Genomic DNA, 15,995 nt, shown 5'->3' with positions numbered 1-15,995 from the left:
AACGATAATAAACCATGTTTATTATCTTTTTGTTTGTTAAAGCGGCGGGCCACTGGGTTTGATGAGCAGCGAGGGGAGTGCACTGTGCGCATGTATGTTTTGCCTGCCTTTCGGGCCGGCCAAACACACATGCGCAAACACAGTTGCCGAGCTGGAGAGAGCCTGCACAGGCTCCCAGCCTCCCTGAAAGTGCCCTGGATGGGTGCTCCCAGCCAATCCTGATGCTGCTCTGAGAAGGATTGGCCACAGGGCAGCCTGGAAACCTGTGCCTGCCTGCAGTGATGTGAGCAAGAGGACCGGCGAGTAGAGGAGCAGGTAAGTTTTAGTTTTTTTTACAAATATTTTTTAATATGCATCAAAAACAAACAACATTTACTAGCACACTGATCCGCCTTACACGGACTGGAGAAACAGTCTGTAACCTAGCAGGCTGGTGCACTTAAGTATTTCCAATAACCCTGTGATCTTTTACAGGTGACCCTGGAAACAGATTCCCTGGAGGAGACAGAGTTCACTGCCAACTGCTTGAAGATTTGCTGGGTGACTCCAGCCATGATCCATGGAGGAAATAGGCACTTCTTCTCCTGCTTTCTTAGGGCCTCAATCAAAGTGCATTCCCTCTACCTGATAAATATTTCTTCAAAGGTTCCCTTTTTTTTTTACAATGCAGGAGACACATTTCTCTTCTACTACCTCTTTATGGAAACAGCAAAAGTCCAGTTCAATAAGTCATGTGTGTCCCTCTTCACAGGTGCCCTCTCTTGTCCAGGATTTCCTGGTAGACCACTTGAGGACAGATTTCATACTTTTTGCTACACACTGAGTTTTGACAGAAGTGAAAGCAGGAACATGTTCCACTCTTTCCAGGAAACATGCAGCAATCAGATATTTTCCTTCCCTTGTCCAGCGGTACTCTGATTGCTCAGAGGTGGATGACCCTAAGTATGGGTGAAATTCAACAGTGGGTGATGATGTTTCTGAATTCATTTAACTCTAGTCCAGATGGTGCAATACCACCTGTACTTCCTTCAGACAAAAACAGATTAGCAATAGATTGCTACATTAGAAAATCTAATTGGTAACTCATCATTGTGTAAAGCAGCAGTGGGTGATGATGCTTCTGAAGTCAAATAAGTTTGTCCATACGTCACCACCTTCTCAGCATTTCCGTCTTCTGGAAAAAAACATTGGTGGTCATTCTGACCCTGGCGGTCTTTGACCGCCAGGGCGGAGGACCGCGGGAGCACCGCCGACAGGCCGGCGGTGCTCCAATGGGGATTCCGACCGCGGCGGTAAAGCCGCGGTCGGACCGGCACCACTGGCGGGGTCCCGCCAGTGTACCGCCGCCCCATTGAATCCTCCGCGGCGGCGCAGCTTGCTGCACCGCCGCGGGGATTCCGACCCCCCCTACCGCCATCCAGATCCCGGCGGTCGGACCGCCGGGATCCGGATGGCGGTAGGGGGGGTCGCGGGGCCCCTGGGGGCCCCTGCAGTGCCCATGCCACTGGCATGGGCATTGCAGGGGCCCCCGTAAGAGGGCCCCTACATGTATTTCACTGTCTGCTGCGCAGACAGTGAAATACGCGACGGGTGCAACTGCACCCGTCACACAGCTTCCACTCCGCCGGCTCGATTCCGAGCTGGCTTCATCGTGGAAGCCTCTTTCCCGCTGGGCTGGCTGGCGGTCTGAAGGCGACCGCCCGCCAGCCCAGCGGGAAAGTCAGAATTACTGCCGCGGTCTTTCGACCGCGGAACGGTAACCTGACGGCGGGACTTTGGCGGGCGGCCTCCGCCGCCCGCCAAGGTCAGAATGAGGGCCATTGTGTCTGAAGGAATACATATATTATGGAATCCTCCATGGGGCATGATCAAGCATTTGAATGATTGGAAACATTGTATAGCAGTTTGCTAGGGGCTCCGGTGTCAGTACTGTATTTTGTGTACATCTGGTCTAAATGATACCTGACAGACCTGCATGAGATAACCATTTTCGTTGTGACAATATTGGCTTACTGTCTGACATCTAATAATGTGTTTAGTATTGTGTTTTGGTTTTGTTTTGTGTTTCTCCAGTGATGTCACCTGTTCATGCTGTAACTGTATCTCAGATATGGGCATTTTATTGTAAGTGTTGTCAACAGTCAGTGTTTGCTAGAAATACACTGTACTGTACTGTTGCTTTGGTAACAGATGCCCTTTTGTATACTAACCACACACCTTATAAGGTTTAGCCTTTGACAGCATTTACTCAGACAGTCAAAGACATTTAATTAATTCTGTTTCTGACTTGTTCTTCTGAGACCTGGGGACTAAGAGTTCTAGTTTTCCCATGCCAGAGCACTCACTCGCCTATGTAATTGAACACTCAAGAGAACCTGACCCAACATATAAAATCACGTTGTACTCATTATCTGTGGTGCACTGTAAATCTTGATCCCAAGATTTTATGTCATAGGTGTTTCGGATAGATTACTGGCAAAGTGCTCCACAACTCTCCACAGCCACACTAACATATACTATGTGTGAATGTATGTGTGGCTAGTCTACAGAAACTATGTAAGAAGAAGTTAAGGACCAGCCTTGCTGGTTTTCAGCTGTACATATTATTGTGAGTGAATAAATGCTGTACTTACTGGCTATCCTTTGGACCTGGGCGGAACAAAGCGATGATCGGTTGTAGAAAAGCCAGAATCATAACAATACATCCCAGTACAGCATGAGCACCAGCAGTCTGTGAGAGATGAGAGGATTTGTTGAGATACATTTTTTTAAAAACCTGGGTGAGATATGTAAACACTCTAAAGTACATTGTAATATAAATCTCAAGTAACCGTGTACTTTGCATAGCTGCTGCTCTGATACACAGCCTATCTATCTATGAACTATATGTTATGTATTTTAATATGATGTTGAGTCCAGGTTTCACTGAAATCGATATGGCTACTAAACTCCATCTGAAAGGTATGATACTGTCCACACATTTCAAAGGAAGGATAAGCATATGTTGAAATTGAGAGAATGTCAAGTTTTCGAAGGATAAGCAAATGTTGAAATTGAGATGTCAAGTTTTCCTACTGGGTTATCAGTCTTCACAGATGAAACACCAATTGAATACTCTGAGCCCTATTCACATAGGGAAATCTACCTTCAGAAATCCCCACAAATATACATTTGTGTGTACACCCATGTGGAAATTCTCAGCAGGAGGGAATTCAACAATTGGAGGTAGGCATATATGCCAAGTTGTAGAATTTATAAGTCTTCACACAATGGAGATTCTATAACCAAAATTACAGCCATAAATTTGCGATTAGATTTCTGTAGTGGACTCTGACACCCCTTCATCTGCTAGGGAAAACTCTGAATGGAAAGGTTGAAGGGACCAGCATTCATGTTACCTAATTCAAACATACCTGATATTGCAAATGGGGCTTCCCATTTAGGATTTAGGAGTTTTTGCTTTTGATCACACTTTTGGACCCTTACTGTGGGTGAGACTTCTTGATTCTCTCTCACAATAAAGTAATGGCAATTAGATTGAGAATTTATCACCAGTATGTGCCTTTTTAGATAGGGTTGTTGCAAGGAATCTCAGGTAAGGAGCTCTAGACTGGTTGCACATGAACATATGTACACATGTATATGTGTACAGGTTCCCAGACAAAAGACAAAGAGCTTGGGTTTAAGGAGGTGCTGGCTTCTCTTGAAAGAATGGCGTAGGGGCTCTGCCCTAGATCTAGTTACACTATAAAGTGGGCCTACCCTGTCACAAGCAGTCAGACCAGAAACCAGGTGTGACCCCTTCCTTTGTCCATCTAGCAGTAGTGAATCCATGTTTGTTTTAATGGGAAACAGGAGTTAGCTTAGCCTTTGGCTTGCAGACTTGTTCCTTCGTCACCTAGTGACTTTAACCCTACTTAGTTTGCTCTGTTTTAGCGCATTTATTTAATTATATATTTTATGATGGCTGCCTTATTTATAGTTAGACCAATGTTTTAGTTTCATGTTATCAGTGACACCGCGCTAAGGCGTCAATATCAAGCAATAAAGATAAAGAAACAGTAGGTGTTCACATTAGGTACTTTCCTTCTTCATGCCTTCGAGGGAATTGTTTACATAAATTGCCGTCCCAAGAATGTCTTGTTATCTATTGTGTAAGAACAGACCAACTTCAGGATTCCGAGCACATCTGTAGAAATGCACCTCACTTAGACAGATAGTCAAAGGGATTCCGACCAGATGCCATCAATGCTATCAATGCTATCAATGCTGCATATTGCCTTGATGCTGACCCAGTCTTTGTGTCCCTATGGCGTCTGAGCTAGAGACCTCATTAAAAGGTAACAAGGGTTGGGGGGGGGGGGCTCTTCTCATGGACATGGCATTGGCAGATTAGGTTTAACACACCTAGCTCTCTTCGAGGTTAGAGAGGGGGTTTGACATTATTGGGGTATTAGGACATATTTCATATATCATGTCACTTCATGTTATTGCAAGAAGGTGGAGGTCTTTGTATTAATGACTTGTCTTTACCATTCTGTTTCTTGCATTATTCATTATCCTAATCATTGCAGCCCATGAAACTTATCGTAGATTGCAGTTTTGTAAAATAAAACCTATTGAAACCTTTACTGCATATCCTTCATTGCCTGTGTTTGATTGAGACATGCTGTTAATACGAGAAAGGGGTACTCTCTGTTTAACCATGAGACGCCCTGATATGTCACACTTTTGAGTCCGTGAGTATAGGCTGCCAGAAATCACCTTTTACTGTTTGGGTTTTTGGTGACGTGCTGCTATAGAGCCGGGAGGGTTGGGACGACAGTTGTGACTTGTTGTAGGGTTGGCATAGACGCCTACAAACATAAGTAATGTCATCCCTAAGCCAGCAGTCTTGCCTAGAGCAAGAGTCAAACTACGACATAGCCAACTTGCCTCCAAAACTAGTGGAGGGTGCGAGCCCCAAAACTGGTTTGGAGTTAACACAAGGGAGGCATTGCTCCTTTTCACAGCCATATGTTTTGGGGGAGACCGGGAGGGGAGGTGGGGGCTGGTGCTCCGACCAGGAGAAGAAGGGTTTTGCCATATTGGATTATCCAAGAATGCTGTGCAGGAGAGTTAGTTTATATCTGTATAAAACGTATTAGTGGGAACTAATTAGTCTCAAATATAAGCCATATAGGCAAGTACATGAATTTCTCAAAGGGAAAAATTAAAGACATTACTTAGGAAAAACTTATTTAACAATACCATCTTAAAGAAATGAATCCACATTCTCAGGTCCATTTATTTCATACGTACTTATATTTTATCGTGGTAGGAACATATAATATTTAGAACTGTTTTTACATTACAGACATAACATTCAAAAGTTACATCACACCAAAATTGTCAAAAAACAAATCCAATTAGCAACACTTAATGTGACACATTATTAATTAGAAATTTGTTTTGTCTTCCACTTTTTTCACTATGCCTGAGTCCACCTTTTGTTAATGCAGTCCTTGTAGGAGGTAGTCCTTGAGGACAATATCACATATGGGACAAACTCTGTACTCCAGTGTCTCAAACAGGTAAATGCCCCTTTAAAAATGCTTCAATTCTGGTTTAAAATCAGACTGACTCCAAAAAGAAGTGTTGACGCGTTTAAGCTCCAAAAGTTCAGGCCTTCTCAGGACAGATTGGAAGACATTAGAATCTATAAAAAGCAATATATGTATATATCTAGAGTCAGACCATGCACAGGCTGGTCATATACATATTCAACATAAAAAATGGTCATATATCAAAAGACAACACAAGACACACACTGTGAAAATGCCTAATAAAAACTTGGTAAGTAAATATATCTGTTTCTCTGCCGATATGTCTGATAGCTCAATCACCCAGTTTCCGAAAGCTGGTACAGCACATGCTGTAATATATTAGAGCTCTATAATTAGCCTAGGCATACATACAAGCCAATTTGGTGCACACCTTCAAGCATCGTGGAACACATGCAGTTTGAGACTGACTATGAAGGCAAAAAATGCCTAAGGACCAAGCCAAATGATTACTGTTAGAAATGGGGTTTTTGGTTGGCAGTCAGGTTGCCCTCTGTCCAAGCAAGAACCCTCACTCTAGTCAGGGTAAGTCACACACAATCCAAAATTCACCCTGTGCCCACCCTCTGGTAGCTTGGCACGAGCAGTCAGGCTTAACTTAGAAGGCAATGTGTAAAGCATTTGTGCAATAAATCATACAATACCATAATATAACACCACAAAAATACACCACACAGTGTTTAGAAAAATATATAATATTTATCCGGGTATTTGCAGGTCAAAACGATCAAAGTTGCAATATGAATTTGTAAAGATATCACTGAAAAGTGATATAAAGTGCATTAAGTCTTTAGAAAGCAAACAAAGTCTCTTTCAAACAGAAAGTACTTGGTTTCTGGTGGAAAATCTCCTCAGAGGGCCACAGGAGAAGAGACACGTGGAAAACTGGTGTGGGCGTCGATTTCTCCTCAGCACACACGGACTTGCGTCGTTATTTTCCACGCGGGAAGTCGTGCGTCGTTTTCCGGCACGCAGACAGTCTCTTTCTGTGGATCACGGGGAGTACCAGATGTCCCGGGTCTGTGCGTGGATTTTCCTGCTTGTTTTCCGGCTGCGCGTCGTTCTGCGGGGCTGCGCGTCGAAGTTTCGATCTCACGGCAGGCGTTGCGTCGATGTCTCTTTGGGAGTCGGGCGGCGTTGTCCTTGCGAGGCCGTGCGTCAAAGTTTTGATCTCATGGCAGGCGTCACGTCGATTTCTCCTTGGAAGTCGGGCGGCGTTGTCCTTGCGAGGCCGTGCGTTAAAGTTTTGATCTCACGGCAGGCGTTGTGTCGATTTCTCCTGGGAAGTCGGGCGGCGTTGTCCTTGCGAGGCCGTGCGTCAAAGTTTCGGTCGTCCCGAAGGCGTCGCGTCGATCAGCGTCGGTGTGCGGCGTTTTTCTTGCCGCGGAACAAGCTGTGCGTCGAAAATTTCGGCGCACGGAGCGTCCAAGTGAAAGAGAGAAGTCTTTTTGGTCCTGAGACTTCAGGGAACAGGAGGCAAGCTCTATCCAAGCCCTTGGAGAGCACTTTTACAGCCAGACAAGAGTTCAGCAAGGCAGCAGGCCAACAGCAAGGCAGCAGTCCTTTGTAGAAAAGCAGACAGGTGAGTCCTTTGAGCAGCCAGGCAGTTCTTCTTGGCAGGATGTAGTTTCTGGTTCAGGTTTCTTCTCCAGCAAGTGTCTGATGAGGTAGGGCAGAGGCCCTGTTTTATACTAAGTTGTGCCTTTGAAGTGGGGTGACGTCAAAGAGTGTCTAAGAAATGCACCAAGCCCCCTTTCAGTTCAATCCTGTCTGCCAGAGTCCCACTAGGGGGTGTGGCAGTCCTTTGTGTGAGGGCAGGCCCTCCACCCTCCCAGCCCAGGAAGACCCATTCAAAATGCAGATGTATGCAAGTGAGGCTGAGTACCCTGTGTTTGGGGTGTGTCTGAGTGAATGCACAAGGAGCTGTCAACTAAACCTAGCCAGATGTGGATTGAAGGGCACAACAAGGTTTTAGTGCAAAGAAATGCTCACTTTCTAAAAGTGGCATTTCTAGAATAGTAATAGTAAATCCAACTTCACCAGTCAGCAGGATTTTAGATTACCATTCTGGCCATACTAAATATGACCTTCCTGCTACTTTCAGATCAGCAGCTGCCACTTCAACAATGTATGAGAGCAGCCCCAATGTTAGCCTATGAAGGGAGCAGGCCTCACAGTAGTGTAAACACGAATTTAGGAGTTTTATACTACCAGGACATATAACCACACAAGTACATGTCCTGCCTTTTACCCACCCAGCACCCTGCTCTAGGGGTTACCTAGGGCACACATTAGGGGTGACTTATGTATAGAAAAAGGGGAGTTCTAGGCTTGGCAAGTACCTTTAAATGCCAAGTCGAAGTGGCAGTGAAACTGCACACACAGGCCTTGCAATGGCAGGCCTGAGACAAGGTTAAGGGGCTACTGAGGTGGGTAGCACAACAAGTGCTGCAGGCCCACTAGTAGCATTTAATCTACATGCCCTAGGCACATGTAGTGCACTCTACTAGGGACTTACAAGTAAATTAAATAGTCAATCATGGATAAACCAATCAATAGTACAATTTACACAGAGAGCATATGCACTTTAGCACAGGTTAGCAGTGGTAAAGTGCCCAGAGGTCAAAAGCCAACAACAACAGGTCAGAAAAAAATAGGAAGAAGGAGGCAAAAAGTTTGGGGATGTCCCTGTCAAAAAGCCAAGTCCAACAATTACCTAACCCAAAATGGAAAGAAACATTCCTAAAGTACCAAAGTCGTGAGAGTGTCCTATTTGAAAAGACTGCAACAAAAACACAGTTTCAGTCCAGGGGCTTGGATAACCGAACTACAAGCTAGCGAAAAACGCTATATGAACATACCATGCAAGCTGGCCATGCAAGGGCCCAGTGGCTAGCTATAGCTCCTGTTGTTATTACTTTGTCCTGTATATGCAGTGAAAAGATTAATGTGAGTGTCAAAAACTATGAAGAGTAAATAGGAGGGCTCTCAATATTGGATTGTTACCACACACTGTAGGCGCAAACAGACACAAGCAAACAAATTCACCTCCTCTGTGTCAAACACGCAGAGCCTTGTTAGTTAAAAAGTGGGTCTGTAGATGCAAAGTGCGCCATGGGAAAACATAAAAGCAGTGGCCATACCTATGTCTAAAGAATCCTATGAAATTATGTCAGCCATATTTGGAGAGGCTAAACGTGTGTGTATCAGCAGAGTAAGGAGTAGACAGACTTTGACAAAAACACCAAGAGAAAATTAAAGTTAAAAGACTGCAGCTTCAATCAGTGTCAAACGTAGTGAAACCAGCAAATCATGTTACCAATTCGTGGTGTTAACTAGGGGAGGGAGAATCCCCTACACATGGTTCAGTAATATTGAAGGCGCCATATGGAGTATAAATACTTGCAGTACATGAAGAACAATTAAATGGAAATGAAGAAGGCTAATTTTATGCCATCTAGGATGACAAATATATCGTACAAATACTAGTACATCTTAAGCAGGTTTACTAATGACTACGCTTTGAGGATGCAAATGTAAACACAAATGCCAGAAACACGTACAAATTCCACATTGTAAAATGTTAAATAGAGGACATCATTGGATAAGATCCCACATCTCGTCCAGTTCATTTAAGCCAGTGGTGACTGTACCAAATGTTTCAATTCTAGTTTCTAAGCGGATTTAAATTTGTTGCGACAAGCACCTCTATAGTATTTTTCCAACTTCACGTAATACCTATCACCGTATTTCACTCTCTGTATGGCTGCCATTTTTGTAGTTGTCAACCAATGGGGTATCTACCACGCCACACTGAATCCTTGATTGGTGTTAAAGTATGCATGCATTTACAGCCTGAGTTGTTTGCCCTATGTAGAGTAAATCATAATGGCATTTTAAACAGCATACATCATTTTTAGTGTTACAGTTAGAGAAATCCTTCTGTCGAAATGTTTTTCCATTAATGGTAATAGAATGAGTTGGTAGTGAACTGGCAGGCTATGCCTTCACTACATTTGAAGTGACCCCTCACTGGAGGTAGGCATAACATATCCCTAAGATCTTTCTTTTCCTGTCCTGTTCGGCTGCTCTGACCAAGTGCTCTCTTAGATTCTGTGCTTTACGAAACGAGAACTTTGGTTTAGAAGTCTGAAAAGGTGCCAATATTTTCCAGTTTTTTTCTGATGTTTTTAATTATATTTGCTTTTGGACTGTACATGATAACACACATCAAATGGGTTTCTTCTTTGTTCTGGGAGTAAGTAGAGCTTCTCTGGGTTTAAACCATGCACAATTGGAAGCAGGTTTAACTAATTTCTTGGGATACCCTCTATCTGTAAATTTTTTCACCTGGTTATTGGTGATCGGATGAACTGTCTGTATGGGTGGTTTTATTTCAGACTTTGTGGATGTCCACTAGAGTACAGCTTTCCCCGATTCGGGATTCCTCCTTAGAATTGCACTCCTTTAAACAACTTGGTACCAATGTAGTTCAGGTTTTAACCCTCTCATTAATTAAAATGGAGAAACCAGAGTCACACCATTCACTGTGATGCAATGTGCCCACACCATTTCATTCACAACTCTACTTCCCTTGCAACCACTTGACTTGTCATTCAAACTGCTCCTTTCACCACATGGGTAGCCCTCTTGACTATTCTATCGGCTTGAGGATTGTACAAGGCAGTACAATGTTGTTTAATCCCACAATCACCTAGGAATTTCCTAATTTTTTTGTGAGGTGAATTGTGTATCATTAACTGTAATCAATGTATGAAGAGGCCCTTCTTCCCTCAATATCAACTCCAAAACAGAATGTTCTCCTTTGTGGTAATCTCAGTTGTAATTTAACCAACAACCACTTTAAAAAGACATTTATCAAACCCATGGCAAATCTGAACTCCCTGTTCAGATCAGCCATTGGACCAATACATTCCATACAGACACTGTGCCATTCCTTACTAAAATAAATATAACCAGTCACAGTTTGAGGACCTACCTTGAGCTTCTTCTCAGTCTTCTTTCACAAAGTAAAGCTCTCCATCCACTGAATCAATTGTACATCAAATACAAGTCACCCAAATTCCTTCTTATTTCTCCTTTTAGTCACCGATTAGGCACCTGCCACTTGCCTGTGGCTTCCAGTTCCTGCTAGTTCCAGACTTATCCAGTGACACCACAGCTGCCTTGGTTTTGCTGCATGGGCTTTCCTGCTGGGGTTTTCCTGACCGGGTTTTCAAACTCAACGTTCTTCCTGCCAACAGAAGCCTGCCCACCCTATGACCTACTTAATGCAGGCCGCAGTGTGAACATGCGCAGTGAATGCGCTGCTGACATGCCAAAGGCACACCAAAGGCAAGCCCATCTGCACCTGGACTGTGCCCAGTGCCACGACCACTGGTCCTTCCTTCCCTGAAGACAGACCATTGCTGAGATTGCTGAGCTATACACCCTGCACCTCAGACACTGCAACAGACACTTCCACTGCGCAGGCCCACCATCCACTTTAGGACCTTTCACCTGAACCCACTGCAATTTCACCTGCCACAGCACACACACCAGCCCAATGACCAGCCCCACCCCGAACACACCACCGACACCACCTGAACAAAAACCCCAAGTCTCAAGTGCCCTTCCCAACTCACGTTCACTATGCAAGCATTACACCAAATTATGGGAGCTCGTCGCCACCCTCACACCTGACATAGTGTTCCTCACCGAGACCTGGCTGAACCCCACACCAGCCCCAGACATTGGCACAGCAATCCCTGAAGTATATACAATCATTCACCAGGACTGCACAAACAAGCCGGGAGGAGGAACAGCCATTATCCACAGAGACCATACAGTGTACCACCAACACCACCCCCATGGAATATCTCAACTTCAAGCTCTAAACGGATGACAAAACAACCATCAGAGGCATCTCCAGCCCCTGAACCTCCACCCCCAAGATGACCAGCGCGCCCCTACTAGAGGGGGCACAAAATCTCAGAGACTAGCTGGCAGATGTCCTCAGGACCTCCAACCGTACTACGGCCACCAACTTCGAACAGGGAGTGAAAAACGTCAGTGCCTGGATCACCAATTGCGCTAACAGCATGATCACCATCAAGAGCAACAACAAGAGAAAATCCTCCAAAAAGGCCAGCTAGTACACCCAGGAACTCAGAACAACAAATTAGATAGCAAACAGCTGGAGAGGAGATTGTGCGACAGCAAGGATACCTCCGACAGGGTAGCGTTCAAGACCTCAGTCAACCTCAGCCACCACATGGTGAGGGCAACAAAGAAGACAGCCCTTGCTGCACACATCAAAACCAGCTCCAAAACCACCAAGGTACTTACCCGGCTGCAAGTGAAAACATTACACTCACAGAAGCTGTGCGACAACCTGTCCCACTTCTTTCACAACAAGATCGCAACCATGCACAGAAAATTTTAACTCCCAATCCACACCTATGGACTTCCTTGTTAGATACACCACCACCACCGTAACCAATATGTATCATACAATGACAACCTGAAACATGCTCTCCACCCAGGACATTACCTCCACCATGAAATCTGTCCACTTGGGAGCTCTCAGAGACCCACATCTCCAATCTTGGAAACCAATGGATCGACCAGGAACTCATCACACTGCTCAACACCTCTATCACCATCACAAAATTTCCTGATGCCTGGAAACGTGCCGAAGTCAGACCACTACTCCAAAAACCCTACACCGACCCCAGCAAACTCAAAAACTACCAGCATCTCCCTTCTCCCATTCCCAGCGAAGGGTCTGGAAAGGATCATCAACAAGCAACTCATGACATAACTGGAGCAGAAGCAGCTACTCGATGGAACACAGACAAGACGGAAGTGCTGAACGTTGGCAATAGCAGCAACATCATGAAACAAAACTGGTGCCCATCAGACCTAGGACCCGCACCCACTCCCTCCGACCATGCCAGAAACTCCGAAATCATCATTAGCAACAAGCTCACCATGAAATCACATATCAATGCTGTCTCCTACACCTGCTTCCTCACTTTATGCATGCTACGTAAGATCTTCAAGGTGCTACCTCCAGATAAAAGAGGCACATTGACACAGGCCCTCATCACCAGCTGACTGGACTACAGCAATGTCCTCGCTGTAAGAATTGCCAAAAACCTCCTACAGAGGCTTCCGACCATGTAGAACGCCACTGCCAGACTCATCTTTGGCCTTCCAAGACAAACCCACATCACACCCCGCCCCCGGCAACTGTACTGGCCCCCCCATACAGAACAGATGCCAATTCAAGCTGGTGACCCACACACACAAGGCTCTACACAACCAAGGAACTGCATACATTAACCACCACCTGAACTTCCACCAACCATTGAGAAGACTATGCTCTGCCTACTTTTCACTTGCCCATACTCCCCAGATCTACTGAAGCAGAAGTGGAGGATGCTCCTTCTCTCACCTCATAGCAAAAACACTGAACAGCCTCCCCACGCAAGTCCAGACCATCATCTTACTTCCAGAATTCTGAATGGCCCTCAAGACCTGGCTGTTCAAATAAGCCTCTGGGACTTGCAATCACCTGGATACCCTATCAGGTGTTTAGTCATGCTTTATAAATCCTGATTGAATGGCCCAAGTGTCTTTCGTGAGCAAGTTGTATTACTCTTCTTCGCAAATTCTCAGGAGAAAAAGACATAATTTCGCATCAAAATATACTGGCTATTCAAAGATAGCTCATCCAAGATTTTTTAATACAACTTGATCAATGGACATTGCACGTCTTGCTTCTCACTTTCTACATAATTTTCCTTCCCATTCCTCCCAGTAAAGGCACCCTTTCCACGATATATCTCATCCTCCAACTAGGCCACTGCCCCTTCATTGTCTCGTCACCACCGTGTTGCCATCCACAGATTGCCAATCCACTGGTAATTGTGACAGACCATCAGCTTGTGGATTTCTCAACCGTGTAATATATTCAACAACATACCAATACTCCTGTAAGCAGGCTGCTAGTCTTGCTAAACTGGCTGAATCTTTACTAGCTCCTCCAGGGGTTAGTACTTTAACAAATGGTCTATGATCAGTGTGCAGTATAACGTTCACACCCGACATGTTCTAAAATGTTCTTTTGTCCAACCTGCTGCCAATGCCTCATGCTTAGTCACAGAATAGTTATGCTCAGTTTCTGTTAGTGAGTGTAGTGCAAAGGCCACTGTTTTCTCAGCATCCTTGTGTTCTTAGGATTGAACAGCACCAGTCCTCATACCACTGGCATTCACAGTTAAAACAGACTGCAACTTTGTATCGAATGATACCAATATGCCGGCCGAGCATTTGTTTTCTCTGATGTAATCAAAACATTTCTGCTGCTCATTTCCCCATTCAAACATACATGCTTTCTTCAACAAAACCCTGAACCTCCCTGTCTTGGCAGCAAAGTAAACAAAGTTTTAACAGTATTGGATTGAAACCATAAAAGATCTCTGATGATTTTTGTTTTTTTGTGGCGGAGGAAGTATACTGGCATTGAGATGGTCTCTCTAGGGTTTCCCCCCTCACCTGAAATCGTGTATCCGAGCTATTGAGCCTCCTCAGTCAACAAAGAGTGCATTTTTCTCTGTGGCAAAATACTTAGTCCTGCCCTCATCGATCTATGTAATGCATGTTTAAGAGTCTCATTGTGTTCCTCCGTGGTTGCCCCAAATATGTAGATAATGTCCTGAAAATACTTGAAATTGGATAAACCCTAAACACTTGAGATATCATGCACTGGAAGGCACTTGGTGCTGAAGACAAACTAAACGGTTCCATGTAAATTGGAAAGTGCCCTCTGTGGTGATAAATGCTGTTATATTCTTAGATTCTTCATGCAACTTTCTATGCTGGAAATAAATTTTTAAATCCAATTAAAAAAAATAGCCACCCTTCAGCAATAAGATCAACTCATTTCTATTTGGTAGGGAAATACAGCTGTGACAATTTTTGATTTACACTTCTGAGGTCAACATAAAAGCTCAACTGACCTCTTTCTGCGTGATTATGAGTAGTGAGACACAACCTTCAATAGGTATGGTAACCCCCTTTGCTACATTCTTATTAAACATTTGTTTAGCTCATGCCTAACTACAATGGGAACTCTCAGTTTATGCTTGACTCGTAGTGCCCCTGGTTTGGCAAAAAAATATCTATGTACCCTTTTGATACTCCAAGTTCTTCCCTGAACACCCCTTTAGCTCTTTTAATATATCAACATCCAACTAGTCTACCACCATAACCTGGTTGGGCGCCCTTGTATTGACAATAGTATATACATCATATTGATGCATGCATCCATCTCGCAATCAGTGGACTTTTCCACCACATGAACCTTTCCCTCAGCCTCTCTAGACATACATTTTAATGGGGCATTAAAATAGCCTAGAATATCACTATGTATTCCCTCTGATAACCTCCCAGGTAAATGCCTTTGCGAAGAAGTCCCTTCATTTCCGGCATTCACTATCAACCATTTCTTTGAGTAGAATAATGTACATTGACCCATATCAACCATTAGATCTAGGTTTGTACCCAAAACCATGAAAAATGCCTTAGGACTGATTCTCCTCCTTTCTTTTCCAACATCTGAACCCAGACTCACCACCTCTGCAACTATCCTCTGTAACTCCCACCTAGGTCTTGGGAAATTCTTTACACAGCCATGCAAAGTGACATTTCCTGGCACATTTCCTACATTATTTTCCAATGGTGAAGCATGCCTTAGACTCTCCTGAATGGAAAAAACTACCACACAAATTTAACTTATGTTTTGACTTTAGACCCAGCCCCTGCAATATTATCTTGTTTTTCTGCTTCCTCCACTGCCATGACTTCTCTGCTACCCTATGCCCTTTCACCTCTTCTACTCATCTCACTGATTTCAAAATTCTGGCCCTCCACCCCTTTGGAATCTCCACATTGTCCTTCAAAGTAGGACTTTTTTGCTGCCCATTATCACTATTGAATTTTCCTACTCCAACACTGGAAGATTAACTGGTCACTGAATAATTCATCTGTCATGTTACCAAATTGAAATGTTACTGATAGTTCCTGCTATAAATTCAACACTGGATTCTCCCTGTCTTTGTGGCTGTGTATAAAATTAATATCCTGTCATTGTGTTTACTTCTATCGCAAATCTTCACTCTAATCACTCTGCTTTGTAAACATCGAGGATCCTTTGGCCATCAGAGTCTAACGCCTCAGGAAGGAATCTGACTTCCTGTTGTCCTTCATATCATGTTTTAAAAGAATAGCCTTGTTTCTTTTGAGCCTAAAACTGTGACCATCCAGAGGCAATAAATAAATGTCAAACATATCTAACCAATCATCTCATTGGATAGGTGCGTTGTG

The 15,995-nt window shown here is 44.1% G+C and overlaps 1 protein-coding gene across 2 annotated transcripts in view; it reads right to left on the bottom strand.

Moving 5' to 3' along the window:
* The window catches only part of LOC138293180 (putative ferric-chelate reductase 1), a 240,455-nt gene that overhangs the window by 45,711 nt on the left and 178,749 nt on the right, over positions 1-15,995 (bottom strand). For both annotated transcript variants that reach the window (XM_069232257.1, XM_069232258.1), the window contains exon 12: positions 2,634-2,731. In XM_069232257.1, the coding sequence (XP_069088358.1) occupies positions 2,634-2,731 (98 nt within the window). The remainder of the gene's footprint in view (positions 1-2,633; positions 2,732-15,995) is intronic.

This window comes from Pleurodeles waltl, chromosome 4_2 (genome assembly GCF_031143425.1).
Source record: "Pleurodeles waltl isolate 20211129_DDA chromosome 4_2, aPleWal1.hap1.20221129, whole genome shotgun sequence".
NCBI lineage: Eukaryota > Metazoa > Chordata > Amphibia > Caudata > Salamandridae > Pleurodeles > Pleurodeles waltl.
The sequence above is the reverse complement of the archived record's forward strand: the minus strand, read 5'-3'. Positions and strand labels throughout refer to the sequence as shown.